General features: G+C 37.8%; 1 protein-coding gene across 1 annotated transcript in view; it reads right to left on the bottom strand.

Moving 5' to 3' along the window:
- Positions 1–12,555, bottom strand: part of ulk4 (unc-51 like kinase 4) — an 80,001-nt gene that overhangs the window by 33,817 nt on the left and 33,629 nt on the right. The window contains exons 22-27 of the mRNA XM_022753593.1: positions 12,403–12,530; positions 4,990–5,123; positions 4,621–4,742; positions 4,235–4,291; positions 3,791–3,842; positions 3,056–3,150 (exon numbers count right to left, since the gene is read on the bottom strand). Coding sequence (XP_022609314.1) covers positions 3,056–3,150; positions 3,791–3,842; positions 4,235–4,291; positions 4,621–4,742; positions 4,990–5,123; positions 12,403–12,530 — 588 coding nt within the window. The remainder of the gene's footprint in view (positions 1–3,055; positions 3,151–3,790; positions 3,843–4,234; positions 4,292–4,620; positions 4,743–4,989; positions 5,124–12,402; positions 12,531–12,555) is intronic.

The raw sequence follows: 12,555 nt of genomic DNA, 5'->3' as shown, positions 1-12,555 counted from the left end.
TACTCTGTAAGAGGCTGATTAACTAAAGTAGTAAAGCAATACTAGAATCATGGAGTATATCAGGTAGAAATGATGTAGCAGTAGATAAAAGTAAAAGTAAATTACATTTACATTTAGTCATTTGGAAAATGCTTTTATCCAGAATGACTTACAAGTGAGGGACATCACTAAAGCTTCACTGCAGTAGGAAACTTTGGTGTAAGTACCAAGTGCCATATCTACTCAATAAGTGGAAGGAGATCAGGTAAAGAAGTGCATCAAAGATGCATAGTAAGTGCTAGTTAGGCATGTTAGGTAGCTAGATAAAATTAACTTGCTGAAAATGTGCAAGCAAAACTACTGCAAATCCGCTGAAGGCTTTTCTTTTCTCTCTAAAAGTTCACATTCATTCTCACTGTTGAAGATGAACAGTATAAATAATTTAATTTGGTCCCATGTTCTCTCATTTGAGGGGAAAAAGGTGTATCAATAAAAGCTTTCTCAGCCTTTTCTCTGAAAGCATGCTTAATATACAGCAAATCTGAAAACAGATATATTTTTAGATTACACTGAATAGAAGACACTTTGCTATATTAATTCAGTGGGCATCAACCACACAGACCACTGTCAGAGGATCAGATTACTATGGAAATACACTGTTGAGTGATTTCTTTGATCACACACGCGCACACACACACACAAAAATGTACCTCCGCAACTTTCAAAGCGCGCACACACACACACACACACACACACACACACACCACACACACACACACACACACACACACACACACACACACACACACACACACACACACACACACACACACACACACACACAAATGTACCTCCGCAACTTTCAAAGCCTTTATTTAGGCATAAATCTGTACTGCATGAATTTGCATGATTACTAATATTACCATAGAAACAACACTAATGCTGAGTGAGTGTGTGAGGTCATTACATTGAAGGCAGAGAAAGAAAAGTACAAAGGATGTTGTCCACCACTTAATGGTCTGTGTATTAATATCACAACCATCAAAAGACTGGATGGAGTGTGTGTTTATGTGTGTGTGAGAGGGGGGAGGCTTGATGTAGTTTCTCTGAACTGTTATCTATGGGTGACATGTCCCTCCACTTTCTGAAATCCTTTCTTGTTCCCATTTTTCTGTTTTTGCTCTCTTACATAGTAATCCCTCTGCCTTTTGTACAGTGGTGCAAAAAAAAATCACCGCAATTACAACTAAAGATGAATTTAATTCAGTTTGCTTTGCAGCCACTAAAAAATAGTAAAATACTATTTTATCTGTTTTCTTACATGGCTAAGAAAGAAGCAATGTTGTATACACTTTATTTTACCTTTTGTACCATTTGCAAATCAGAAGCAACAGCTGGTCTTCTGAAATTCAACTTCGGTTACTGGCAAACAAACCTCATGTGTACACTGTTAATTAGACAGTGGATAAAACTACATGTTTTTTAATATACCTGCTGTACTGAAGCTATTGTACATCATTAATTTAACAACAAATTGGCTATTGTTAGCTAGCAGCTCCTAGACACAGTCAGTAGTATCTAATGATCCTCAGCATATCTTGGCCTTTGTAGAGAACTGAGCGGTTTTCAGACTGAGTTGAAAAGAGGATGCTGGCATTCTCTATTTGCCAAAGTGACCAGTATTGTAATAAACAAGTTAATTGACTGAATTTAATATTGTTCGATAGCAGTGTAAGTGCAACCATCAGTTGGTTTTGCTCATTACTAATTAGTGCTGTGTTGTACTGTTTTGTATCAAAATTATGTTATATTATTTTAGAGAAAACTTCAATATGTTGGGGTTTTCCTATCTGTTGTTCTGAATTGATAAATATGATAACATAACTCAAAAAGTAGTGAAACAACCTTAGTGGCTGACTGTACATTTAGTGCAATAAAAATGCTTAGTGACCAAAATCGACTACATTTGTTTGCATCTGTTAGTAAAAACTTTTAAATATCTGTGTAGCCTGTAAAGTGTTTCATCTGTTTTTACATATTACAGTTCAATCGCACATTAAATCTACTAGGAATGAATTTAATTCCTGGTCATGCCTTCTTGGTTTTTATTGAGAAAGTGGCTTATTTGGAAAAAACAAAAACGTTGTGGGGGAAAAACTTACTTCCAACTTTACTGTGTGATAGGGATTCAGAGATGTAAATTAACTCAAACATGAGTGTGTCTCCTTGTCCAGCTGGCAATAAAAGTTAATCTGAGCTGGCTGACGGTAATTAAAGTGTCTTCCTGTGTTATTGACTCTCAGCAGCAGCAAGACTCCTCTTTGCTCCTTTCCTCTATTCCTCATCTCTTTTCTCTCCCTCCATCCTGTCTGCTTCCTGCTGCTCTCCACTTCCATACGTCAATAGTCATTAAACACAATCTCATTGTCCTATCACATACACACTCTCCCTCGCTCTCTCTCTCACACACACACGCAAACGCACGCACACACACTCTCACACACAGACAGACACACACCATGCACACTGATCTGATGAGGCTGTCTTGGTTCAATAGTTGATTAGTGTCTTGCCTAATAGCCCGCAAGTTGACCCTGTGTCCTCTGCTCACTAATAGACAGGTTTAGCAGATTGGAAGACACACAGCAAATATCAAACCAGGGGCCACTATATGAAATGGACAAAAATAGGAGATATTCAGGAAGACATGAACATTAACCTGACAGTTTTTATATCCCTCACCGGTTTTCTTCAAGTGTTCTATCACAGCAAATCAACTTATGTATTACTTGTGTTATTCTAAGAATACCAGGATGATGACAGGTTGTCTCCAAAGTCCTGTCAGAGGTAATGTACTGATGTTGAATATCACAGGATACCTGTCTTATATTTCTTTATAAAACTTTCAGCAGATAATCAGTCAGTCAGACAGTCAGACAAACAGACAAGTAGCCAGTGACACTAAAACAGACCGACAGACACACATACATAAACAATCACAAACAGTCTAGATCAGGTAGACAGACAATGAGTCAGACAGGAAGTCAGCTGGATACTCAATCGTGCGCATACTTACAGCACTACGATATGGAGTGATGAGAGCATGGTGCTGACTCAGCACTTCCACAATGGACAGAGATGTCCTAATCAACTCCTCACACACTGCTGTACCTAGAGGGAATCAAATATCATTCAGCTCTACTGAATCATCAATAAAAGTGGTGGATGACCCACAGGCTGACCAGACACTGAATCCCCTGCACTGATGTCTGGGTGTATTCCATTTGTGAGCTAGCAACTGGAGTATGGTTGATATCATAACCCCCTCAGCTCCTCCAAAGGCAGTGCACTGTGGCTGACCCTGTACTCTGAACTTTTGACATTCAACGCCACATCTCTCTCTTCAAGGATGTATCTGTTTCTCTTCTTATCTTTCACATATTAGTATTTTTTTCTTATGATCCAAAGGTAAAAGATGTTGAAATGTAGCCTCCACAAATAAAAAGCATTTGTTAAAAGGTATGGGTTTTCACAAAGTCACACTTGTTCAACTATAGAGGCTTCATTCATTACTTTGAGTCTCAATTAGATCAGGTAAAGAAAATGTACTGTAACAATTAAGACTTACATTAAAGCATCAGCTAATATAATGTGATTAATGATGTACATAAAGACAAAACATTGAATGCAAAAAATCCCCACAGTGTTAATCACATATACGTGAATGCAAAGTACAGTTTGTTAAAAGAAATGACATAATAGATAAGTATTGATGAGTGTTGTCATTGTAGCAATTGAAAAAGTACCTCACCCACAGCACTGGTCAGATTTGTTTCATTGGACTCTATGGAGGTGACATAGCTCTGAGAAAGAGGATGTGTAAAAATGACACATCAATTAAAAACTTCATAAATGCTTGGTTGAGATCATTTTACTGTACTGTGAATACTGCTTTTTATTGTTTTCTTTTTTATTGTCATGTACTTATCACTATATGCTGCTGTGTGTTTCAGTTATTTTTTTCTCTGTCTCCCTACATAATTCAAGGACTGCAATGGAAATGAGAACTTCTTTTTATGTTATCCTAATTGTTGGGATTTCACTATGTTTTAACATGTCAAACAAATTCAGATTCAAAATGTCCTAATGCATCCTAGTTTTAACAGTGTCATTAGTTTGTAAAACAATCACTCTGATGTGGAGACAAACGATAAGTCCACATCAAAACAAGTAATCAGGATTACCAGACACTTACAAGCAGCAATCCAACTTGAGCCAAAAACTCCTCAGTTACAATTTGAGATCGAAAGACCTGTGTGAAGACAAAGTCAGTCACACAGTCAAACAGAGATGGGGTGATGGGACAACTAGGCAAAATTATGTTACATTATTGTTTTCAAATGGTAGTCTAAATCAAATCACTATACATTTGTTACCAGGCGCACACACTTGGCCTTCAATGAAATGACTAAAAACGAGTGGTTAATAAAAATAATTGACTTGCAAAATAGATTGGCAAGGCTATGTTCAATCTTAGCAATAGGTATTGGTCATTTTTAAAAAGAAATCTGTGTGGTTAACCTTGCATACAATAATGCTAGAACATTAAAATGGAAAAATATTCCTTTTGGTCATAGTTACCTGTGATGAAAGAAGTTCCAGCACTACAGACATGGTAGGCAAAGTGTGTTTAAGCTGTCTACTCTGAGCTGTAGAAGGGTGTCTCCTCCCGTTCACATCTCTCAACACACACAAGACATCCTCTAGAGAGAGGATAGGAGACAAGATATGGGTTTACAAGATGAGAAGGGATGGGAGTAGAGAGGTATGTACAAACATAAACCATATTTGACTATTTAAAAGTTTACTACAAGTACTAGCAAAATCATTAAAATTTTCCTACTCAGCTAAAATTATCTGAATGGTTTTACAGGATCATAAAAATACACACATGCACTATCACGCAGAAGATTATTTTGCCTTATTTTGTGTGCGTGTATCTGTCTGTACCCAGTATCAGAGGTGCAGTGCTGCTCAGATATACAATCAGTAAGTCCAGACACTGAGACAGGTATCCTGATTGCCTGGGGTTCTCTCTGAGAGGTGTGGCTTTGCGCAGGTCTCTCTCCAGGTACATGACAAGTCTAGAGAGAAAGAGACACACATGCGCAATGCATGTCACAAAGTAGAAAAAAACAACTTATTTTCAGATCTGTATGTAGTATTACCAATTCATCAATGTTTCAAGGATGGAGGATTTTTTTTCACTTTCACTGTATTTAGTGTTTCATTTTATTCTACTGCTCCACTCATTGTGATGCAGACAAACTAGTAATATGATTTTAGTCAGCAAGCAATAAAATTTTGACAGGATGCATGAAATAGACTGGGCAAGGACTCTGGGCAAGCCAGAGACAGACAGGCCCCAAGTTTGAGAACATTTTTATTCTCATCAGTCTCCATGTATTGAACAGTAATCGATAATATTCTATTCACAAATTCTGAGCAGAGCAGAAAGGTTACCACTGTTAACTGATATTCATTACTGACACAAAACACCCACACGTGTGTATCAGGACACACAAGCACAAGCAAGAATGAATGCAGATCCATGCAGAGAGATTCAGAGAGGTCACATTAGTCAACAAATATTGATTCTAAGATTTAGCGTGGCAATTGTGCAGAGGGTTGCATATAACACTATCCAGGATTATTGTTAAATGGTATCCACTGTTACTAATTTAGGGGTCCAGTGCATTTTGTTTTTCCAGTTTTTCATTACCATTATGGGGGTTTGTGCATATAAAAAAACTAAACTAAACTAAACTGTAATGCAAAAAAAAGAAGACAAATCCTTATGTCATATTAACACTCACTTCCAGTGTAACCTTGATCCTTGTCACTGAGACAGACCTACAGACTAGTTTATCTTATCTTTATACACCATTTAATCATACACTTTTTTCAAATGACTGTAAAGAACAACATTACCAAGATCTTAGTAATCAACAGTCACAGTCAAATAAATGACTCCAGTGTAGTGTAATCATTTTCAGGAGTGAAAACGATTATTCCCACCTTAATTGCATGTTATAGGTGTTAAATACAATGGTATTATTAACAATGATAACACAAAATGAAACAATTAGAACCATGAAACACATGATCAGGTAGAAAAGAGGGAATTAATGCAGATAAGGTGGCGTAAGTGTCAAAAAATGTTAAGGCCATGTTCGGTTCCAGTTCCATGAAGGTCTGCTACACGAATAATTTCAATTACATGCATTCATTTCAGAAAGTGTTCAGACCCCTTCACTTTTTACACACTTTATTGTGTTGTAGATTTAATTCTAAATGAATAAAAAAATTTGCCCTATCAATCTACACTCAATAACCTATACTGACAAGCTTTGAGTGTTCTAGGAGCACAGTGGCCTCAATTATTGTGAAATGGAATGAGTTTGGAACCACCAGGACTCTTCCTAGAGTTGGCCATCTAGTCAAACTGAGTAACCAGACAAGAAGGCCCTTGGTCGGGGAGGTGACCAAGAACCCTCTGCAGAGATGGGTGAACCTGCTGGAAGAACAACCACCTCAGACAATGCTGGAGTGGCTTCAGGACAAGTCTTTGACAGTCCTTTAGTGGTCCAGCCAAAGCCCAGGCTTAAACCCTATATAACATCTGTAGAGAGACCTGAAGATGACAGTTCACAGATGCTTCGACGCTTTGAGAGGATCTGCCAGGAAGAATAGGATAAACTCCCTAAATCCAGATGTGCAAATTTTTACCCAAGAAGAGTCAAAACTATAATTGCTGCCCAAGGGGCTTCTTCTACAAAGTACTGAATTGAGGGTCTGAATACTTCTGTAAGTTAGAGATTTCAGTTTTAGATTTTTTATCCCATTGTTAATATATTCTAAATCCGCCTGGCAAAATCTACTAGCATTGTGTGACCAAAAGCAGAGTGGAGTTGTTAATTATCCACTCAAAATCTATAATTATATTATTGTTATATAATCAAACTTTTTATTGTCAGCAATCTCTGTCACTGTCCTTGCACTCACTAGTCTCTTCTGGAGTCTTCTCTGCTGCTTGTATTACTTTTGCAGTGCAGTTAAAATATATATATAATTATAATTACATAATGTTTCCTGAATAAGAAGTCAGCATATTAGAGAGCCTTGCAATTTGGCATGTCAGAATTCACTGAAAATAATCTCTGATGCGGTTGGAAGTCAATTCTTAAAGCAGATGCAAAGGTGTCATAACCTGTTCCACATAGAAAAATGAACAGGAAACAAATTTCAGGCTGCCTGCATCATAATTCTAGTGCTCACTATCTGTAAACATATTTAGAACCATAGAAATGGCAGGCAACAGACTGAACACATATTTATCTGAAACCACATTCTAGTCAGTAAGGCAACAGTAGGGTGTAGTTTGAGTATTCCAGCTGTTGTGGTTAACGTACATGTGATATGGAAATAACGTTGTGATTAAAAAAAAAAAACAAAACAAAAAAAAAACTATATATATATATGTATATATACACACATATATATATATATATATATATATGTATATATACACATTGTACTGTTAACTAGATTGAGCTGGTACAGTTTTGCTTAAAAGTTTTTGACATGTCGAGATTGTGCATTGCTAATTACACCATACTAGCTCTTTTGTAAACTGTAGGCTAATAACACAAATTACAGCTAAGGACAGAGTGGAGCATCAGTTTTGCAGGTATCTGGTCATAAACAGTGAGAACTTTGACCTGTTTACGATGCTAGACCCCCAGGCAAGGAAAGTTATTCCAATTCATCCTTAGGGAGACATGTCTACCATATTTCATGGCCATCCTTGGTTCAAGATATAATCTTCAACAGCGTGAATGTCTGCATTTCTAATTACCTCACCAGCCACAAATAAAAAAATGTATAATACAAAATGCTTGTTAGTCTACCTTTACTGTACATGTATGTCTGTCTGAGTAGTTTTTGACCAGTCTATCTCTCTACCCAGCTCTATGCCTGATTCCTGGCTGTCTGCCTATTTGTCTCCCTGTTAGACTTCTGCCTGTGTGTTCCTCTCTTGCAGTCATTTTTCCAAATTGCTAACTAGTGACAAACTTGCCACCTCTGTCAGTCACTGTGGGAGACTCACAAAGTACTCACACATAACTGACCTACAAGTGGCCTGCTCTGTCTGTGTGTGTGTGTGTGTGTGTCTGTTGAAAGCCATCTCACTCCACTCCCAATGGCAATCTTGACACTTCCTCAGCGAGGCCTGCACAAGTTTATCTCATATAGACAAAAACAAATACACAAACACACACACACGCACACATTTTCACACCACTGAGGAGCTAATTAAACACAACGCGTCTGGGTAAAAGCAGGACTGAGGGAAAGACGTGCGTGTCTGTGCGTGTGGTTGAATCATCCAGAGTGCTCGGTGGGAGAGAGACAGGCAGGTCAACTCTGACAGCTCTAACACAGTGAACAGAGGGAGAGCAAGTGAGAGGAGAGAGATAGTGTATGTGTGTGAGAATGAAAAACAGGCAGACAGAGGAAAATAGTTAAACAGGAAGTGAGAAATAGAAACAATTCATTAATTAATTTTTAGGGTCATGTGTAAAAGGAAGTTGTTTTAAGGCTGTCTCTCAGGGAGAATGCTTCAATAAAAAAGATCCTAACTGAGGTAATCTCATTGTTAAATTTCCACTTCCTGCCACATACCACTTCTGTATCCCAGTTCAGGAGGATATACTACAATTTGCAGTGTATTATTCTTTATGGTATAGCATTTAAGTAGTTAGTGTACCAGGAAGTAATGTACTGTTACATTTTGTACTACTACTACTACTATCAGGAGAGTTTCAGAGCCTCTCTTCTGATCATCTGATGGGGTTTTGGAGACTGTCCACAGTGTCGCAGCGTCCAGCTCGCTGCCCCTGCCTCCAGCTCACTCCTTTGGCTGATAGACCCTCCAGGCAGATTGGTGAAGTGCCAGTGTATGTTGAGGCCAGCCAAGGGAGTAAGTGAGGCCGTAGAATAAGGGACATCATGGAGGTGGGTGATCAGGAGGCTGAATCCAATACTAGAAGTGGATTACCAGGAGAAGGAGCAGTCTACCCTTCCATACATACATTGGGAAAATTATGGTGGAAATATGCTTTGTCTGGGCAGCAGCTATGGAGACAAAGCTGTCAAGAAGCTTATATCCTTTGACTCCAGGTGGTGAATATCATCCCCTCACTGTGAGTAAGCAAGTTTGCAGTGCGCACACAGCCATAGTAATAGCTTGTTTTCAGTCCAAGTGTACTAATGAAGCAACACGATTGATAAAACAGGAAACTCAAAACAGCAAGATAAAAGTAATCCAATGATCGGTAGAAGAATAGTGTTAAAAAGATTAAAAGCTGATAAGATCATTGGCGAGGCCAAACAAAACACTAATAAGAGTTCTTAATATAGATTGAATTAAAATATAACAAATTTAAAATAAAAACTTGCAGAAACCAAATCCTGCAAGGATTGCATGGTGGGTCCAAGGTTGTTGGTGACTGTTTCGTTGTGACATCCCAAAATTACAGAGGTCTGGGTTATGTGCATTTCTCTGTGGATTGAGTGCTTTGATACTTTCACAGTATTTATTCAGTACCTAGACCTGCTTTATAATCAAACTAGACTCACCACCTCATGGTTCATCCTTGAGTCCAAGTGCCAAATTTGAGTTCCCTCAGGGTTGTGTTTTGTGAGGTCACAGTGTCCACCACCTTAACCTTTGACCACCAAAATCTAATCAGTCTGTCCTTGAGTTCTAATGACTGTTTGTGCCAAATTTGAAGAAATTCCCTAAAGGCACTACTGAGATATCGTGTTCACAAGAATGGGATAGACAGACAATCTGAAAACATAATGCCTCCAGCTCTGGCTGTCACTGGCAAATGGATTTGTGGAATTGGGACTGGTTTATATCATTATTTGTGTGTAAAGTTGTGTAAAACATTACATTTAATGACAGTTTTGTGGTTAAGTCCAAGGTAATAAAGTGGTGTATTCAGATATTCCGTTTATTTACAGTGTGGCTGATATTGTTTTCACCTTGTGAGCCTCTGTGTGTGGTGGCAGCTTTGGCAGGTGTTTATACGTCTTCCTGTCTGAGAACAGATTTTGTCACCAAGATAGTGTCACAATGATGGGCATTGCGGCTGGTGTGATCCCATCTCAAGATAGGCTTTAGTTGGGGTGTAAAAACAATTGTAAACAAAATTTATGGTTATGCGAATAAACCACTCCAACTTATCCTACCTTACTATTTTATGGAAAAGTTGATCTGGAAGTATATGTGTGTAAAATGTGAGACAGCCATAGCAGAGAAAGATGAGTCTGAAAATGAGAAGCATTTTAGAGAATAGAGAATTTAATAGAGAATTTGAGAAAATAGAGAGGAAGAGAAGAGACAAGGGGAGAGACATTTATAAGGATCCATATGTCAGTAATCTAGGGTATCTTTTTCAAACTGAAATACCAACTGGTCATAAATTACCAGGGGAACTGGGTGTATATATCATGCATATGCATCTGATTATATCAGCAATGCACATTCACAGCTGTACTGCGAGTTAGTGTGGGGTGAAACACAGGACAACCAGCTCTAATGAACTATTTGAAGTTCAGTAAAGTTACAGCATGCGGCAGCACAAACTGAATGTCCAGGGTACATACATTCATATTATCATTCCCACAGCTGCTGTGCTAGTTAATGCAAAGGTTACATAGAGTACAACCACCTGCCAACAACCCTAGGCAGAATTTTTATGAAGGAAGTCTCCCTTCTTAAAGCTGTCTGCTTTAAATAAAAGATAACTGTGTTGAATGGGATTTATTTGCTTCAAGATAAATCACTCCACGCATGGCCTGTATGGCAAAATTTGTTGGTTTAATAATCTAATAAATCTTTAACTCAGTTTGTTGTTTAATGTGTCCAAACAAAGTTGGTTAAATATAAAACTCATGCCATTTCTCTCCATCTACATTAAGTTGCTTTCCTAAAATGTTTGTTGTTGTTGTTCTTCCATTTAAGAATTATGGAGGCCACTGTGCTGTTGGGAACCTTCAATGCAGCAGAAGTTTTTGTAGCCTTCCCAAGATCTGTTCCTCAATACAATCTTGTCTTTCAGCAATTCTTGTTCTTTTTAGGCAGTTCCTTCCTCCACAGGGCTTGGTTTGTGTCTTTCCAAGTCATGTCCAATCAGCTGAATTTACCACAGCTGGACTCCAATCAAGGTGTAGAAACAACTCAAATATGATAAAGAGAAATGGGAGGAACCTGAGATAAATTTCAAGTGTCATAGCGAAAGGTCTGAATACTTATGTCATATTTCAGTTTTTTCCTTTTTAATAAATTTACAAAAAATTCTAAAATTCTGTTGCTTTTTCATTATGGGGAATTGAGTGTGGATTGATGAGTGAAAAAAATATTTTTTTGAATTTTAGCATAAGGCATAACAAAATGTGTCAAAATTTAAGGGGTCTGAATACTTCACGAATGCACTGTACACCAATTTCATTATGTAGATTAGTTGTTGTGGCAGCTAGCACAAATGCCAATTTTCTTTAAAATGAACAATTTCACAAAACCAAAAACTTGACACATAATTTTGGATTTGGCCCACCATGCTATACACTGAAGAGGGAATTTAATTTTAGCAACAGCATCGCTGAATAAGAGAACACACAGTGAAAGCTACAGCTAAATAATTAAAGGGGAATCCCACTCTGATATGGAATTCACAAATGCTATTTGTTTGTTCTCTGACAGTTCAGCCTATGTGTGAGCAACTGCATTCTAGAGAAACTAATTAGCCAGTGGTCTGACAGACTGAGTGAGGTTATGAGTAATCCTCACTGGTCCAAATCTCAGTATAGTCAGTAGGAGGGTGCACTGAACTATGTGGTAAGATAACAGTTTAACAGACACATCACCCTTATGTGTTATTACTGTGTCACAGTGTGGTTAAAAAGAGTGTAACTGTTTTATTAACAAAATTAAATAATATTTCAAACAAAATCCTCCATAGTAGGCAGGATAGATCAAACACTGATCTCTCATATCACATCTGGTTATTGTAAAAGCACGCAGTTGCAGACAAACCTTAATGTTTGCCATGTCACAATGCTTTAAGTTGGAGCTATTTATGAAGACCTGAGATTCAATCAATTTCAATGAATAAATACTTGACACTACTTTGAATACTTAACACAATATAAAATAAAAAAAGAAATTGTATATAATAATCTGGCTGGATGGAAAACATTTTTTAAATATGTATTACAGACTTTCACTTGTCTCTATATGGGAGTGCATGCCTGTGTGTGCATCTGTGTGGGTCTGAGTGAGTGTGTGTTTACCTGTGCTGACAGCAGTAAAGCAGTGTGTGCAAGTTGTCCTGTATTAGTAGTAGCAGTAGTAGTAATGCTTTGGCTCTTGTTACTGTGGATGGACTCTCTAGACAGCGCAGCACCTTCAACACCAAATCCTACAAGACACAAACACAAATGAAT

The sequence above is a fragment of the Seriola dumerili genome, unplaced genomic scaffold, assembly GCF_002260705.1.
Source record: "Seriola dumerili isolate Sdu_G_001 unplaced genomic scaffold, Sdu_1.0 BDQW01000191.1, whole genome shotgun sequence".
In the NCBI taxonomy this organism is placed as follows: Eukaryota; Metazoa; Chordata; class Actinopteri; order Carangiformes; family Carangidae; genus Seriola; species Seriola dumerili.
The sequence above is the reverse complement of the archived record's forward strand: the minus strand, read 5'-3'. Positions and strand labels throughout refer to the sequence as shown.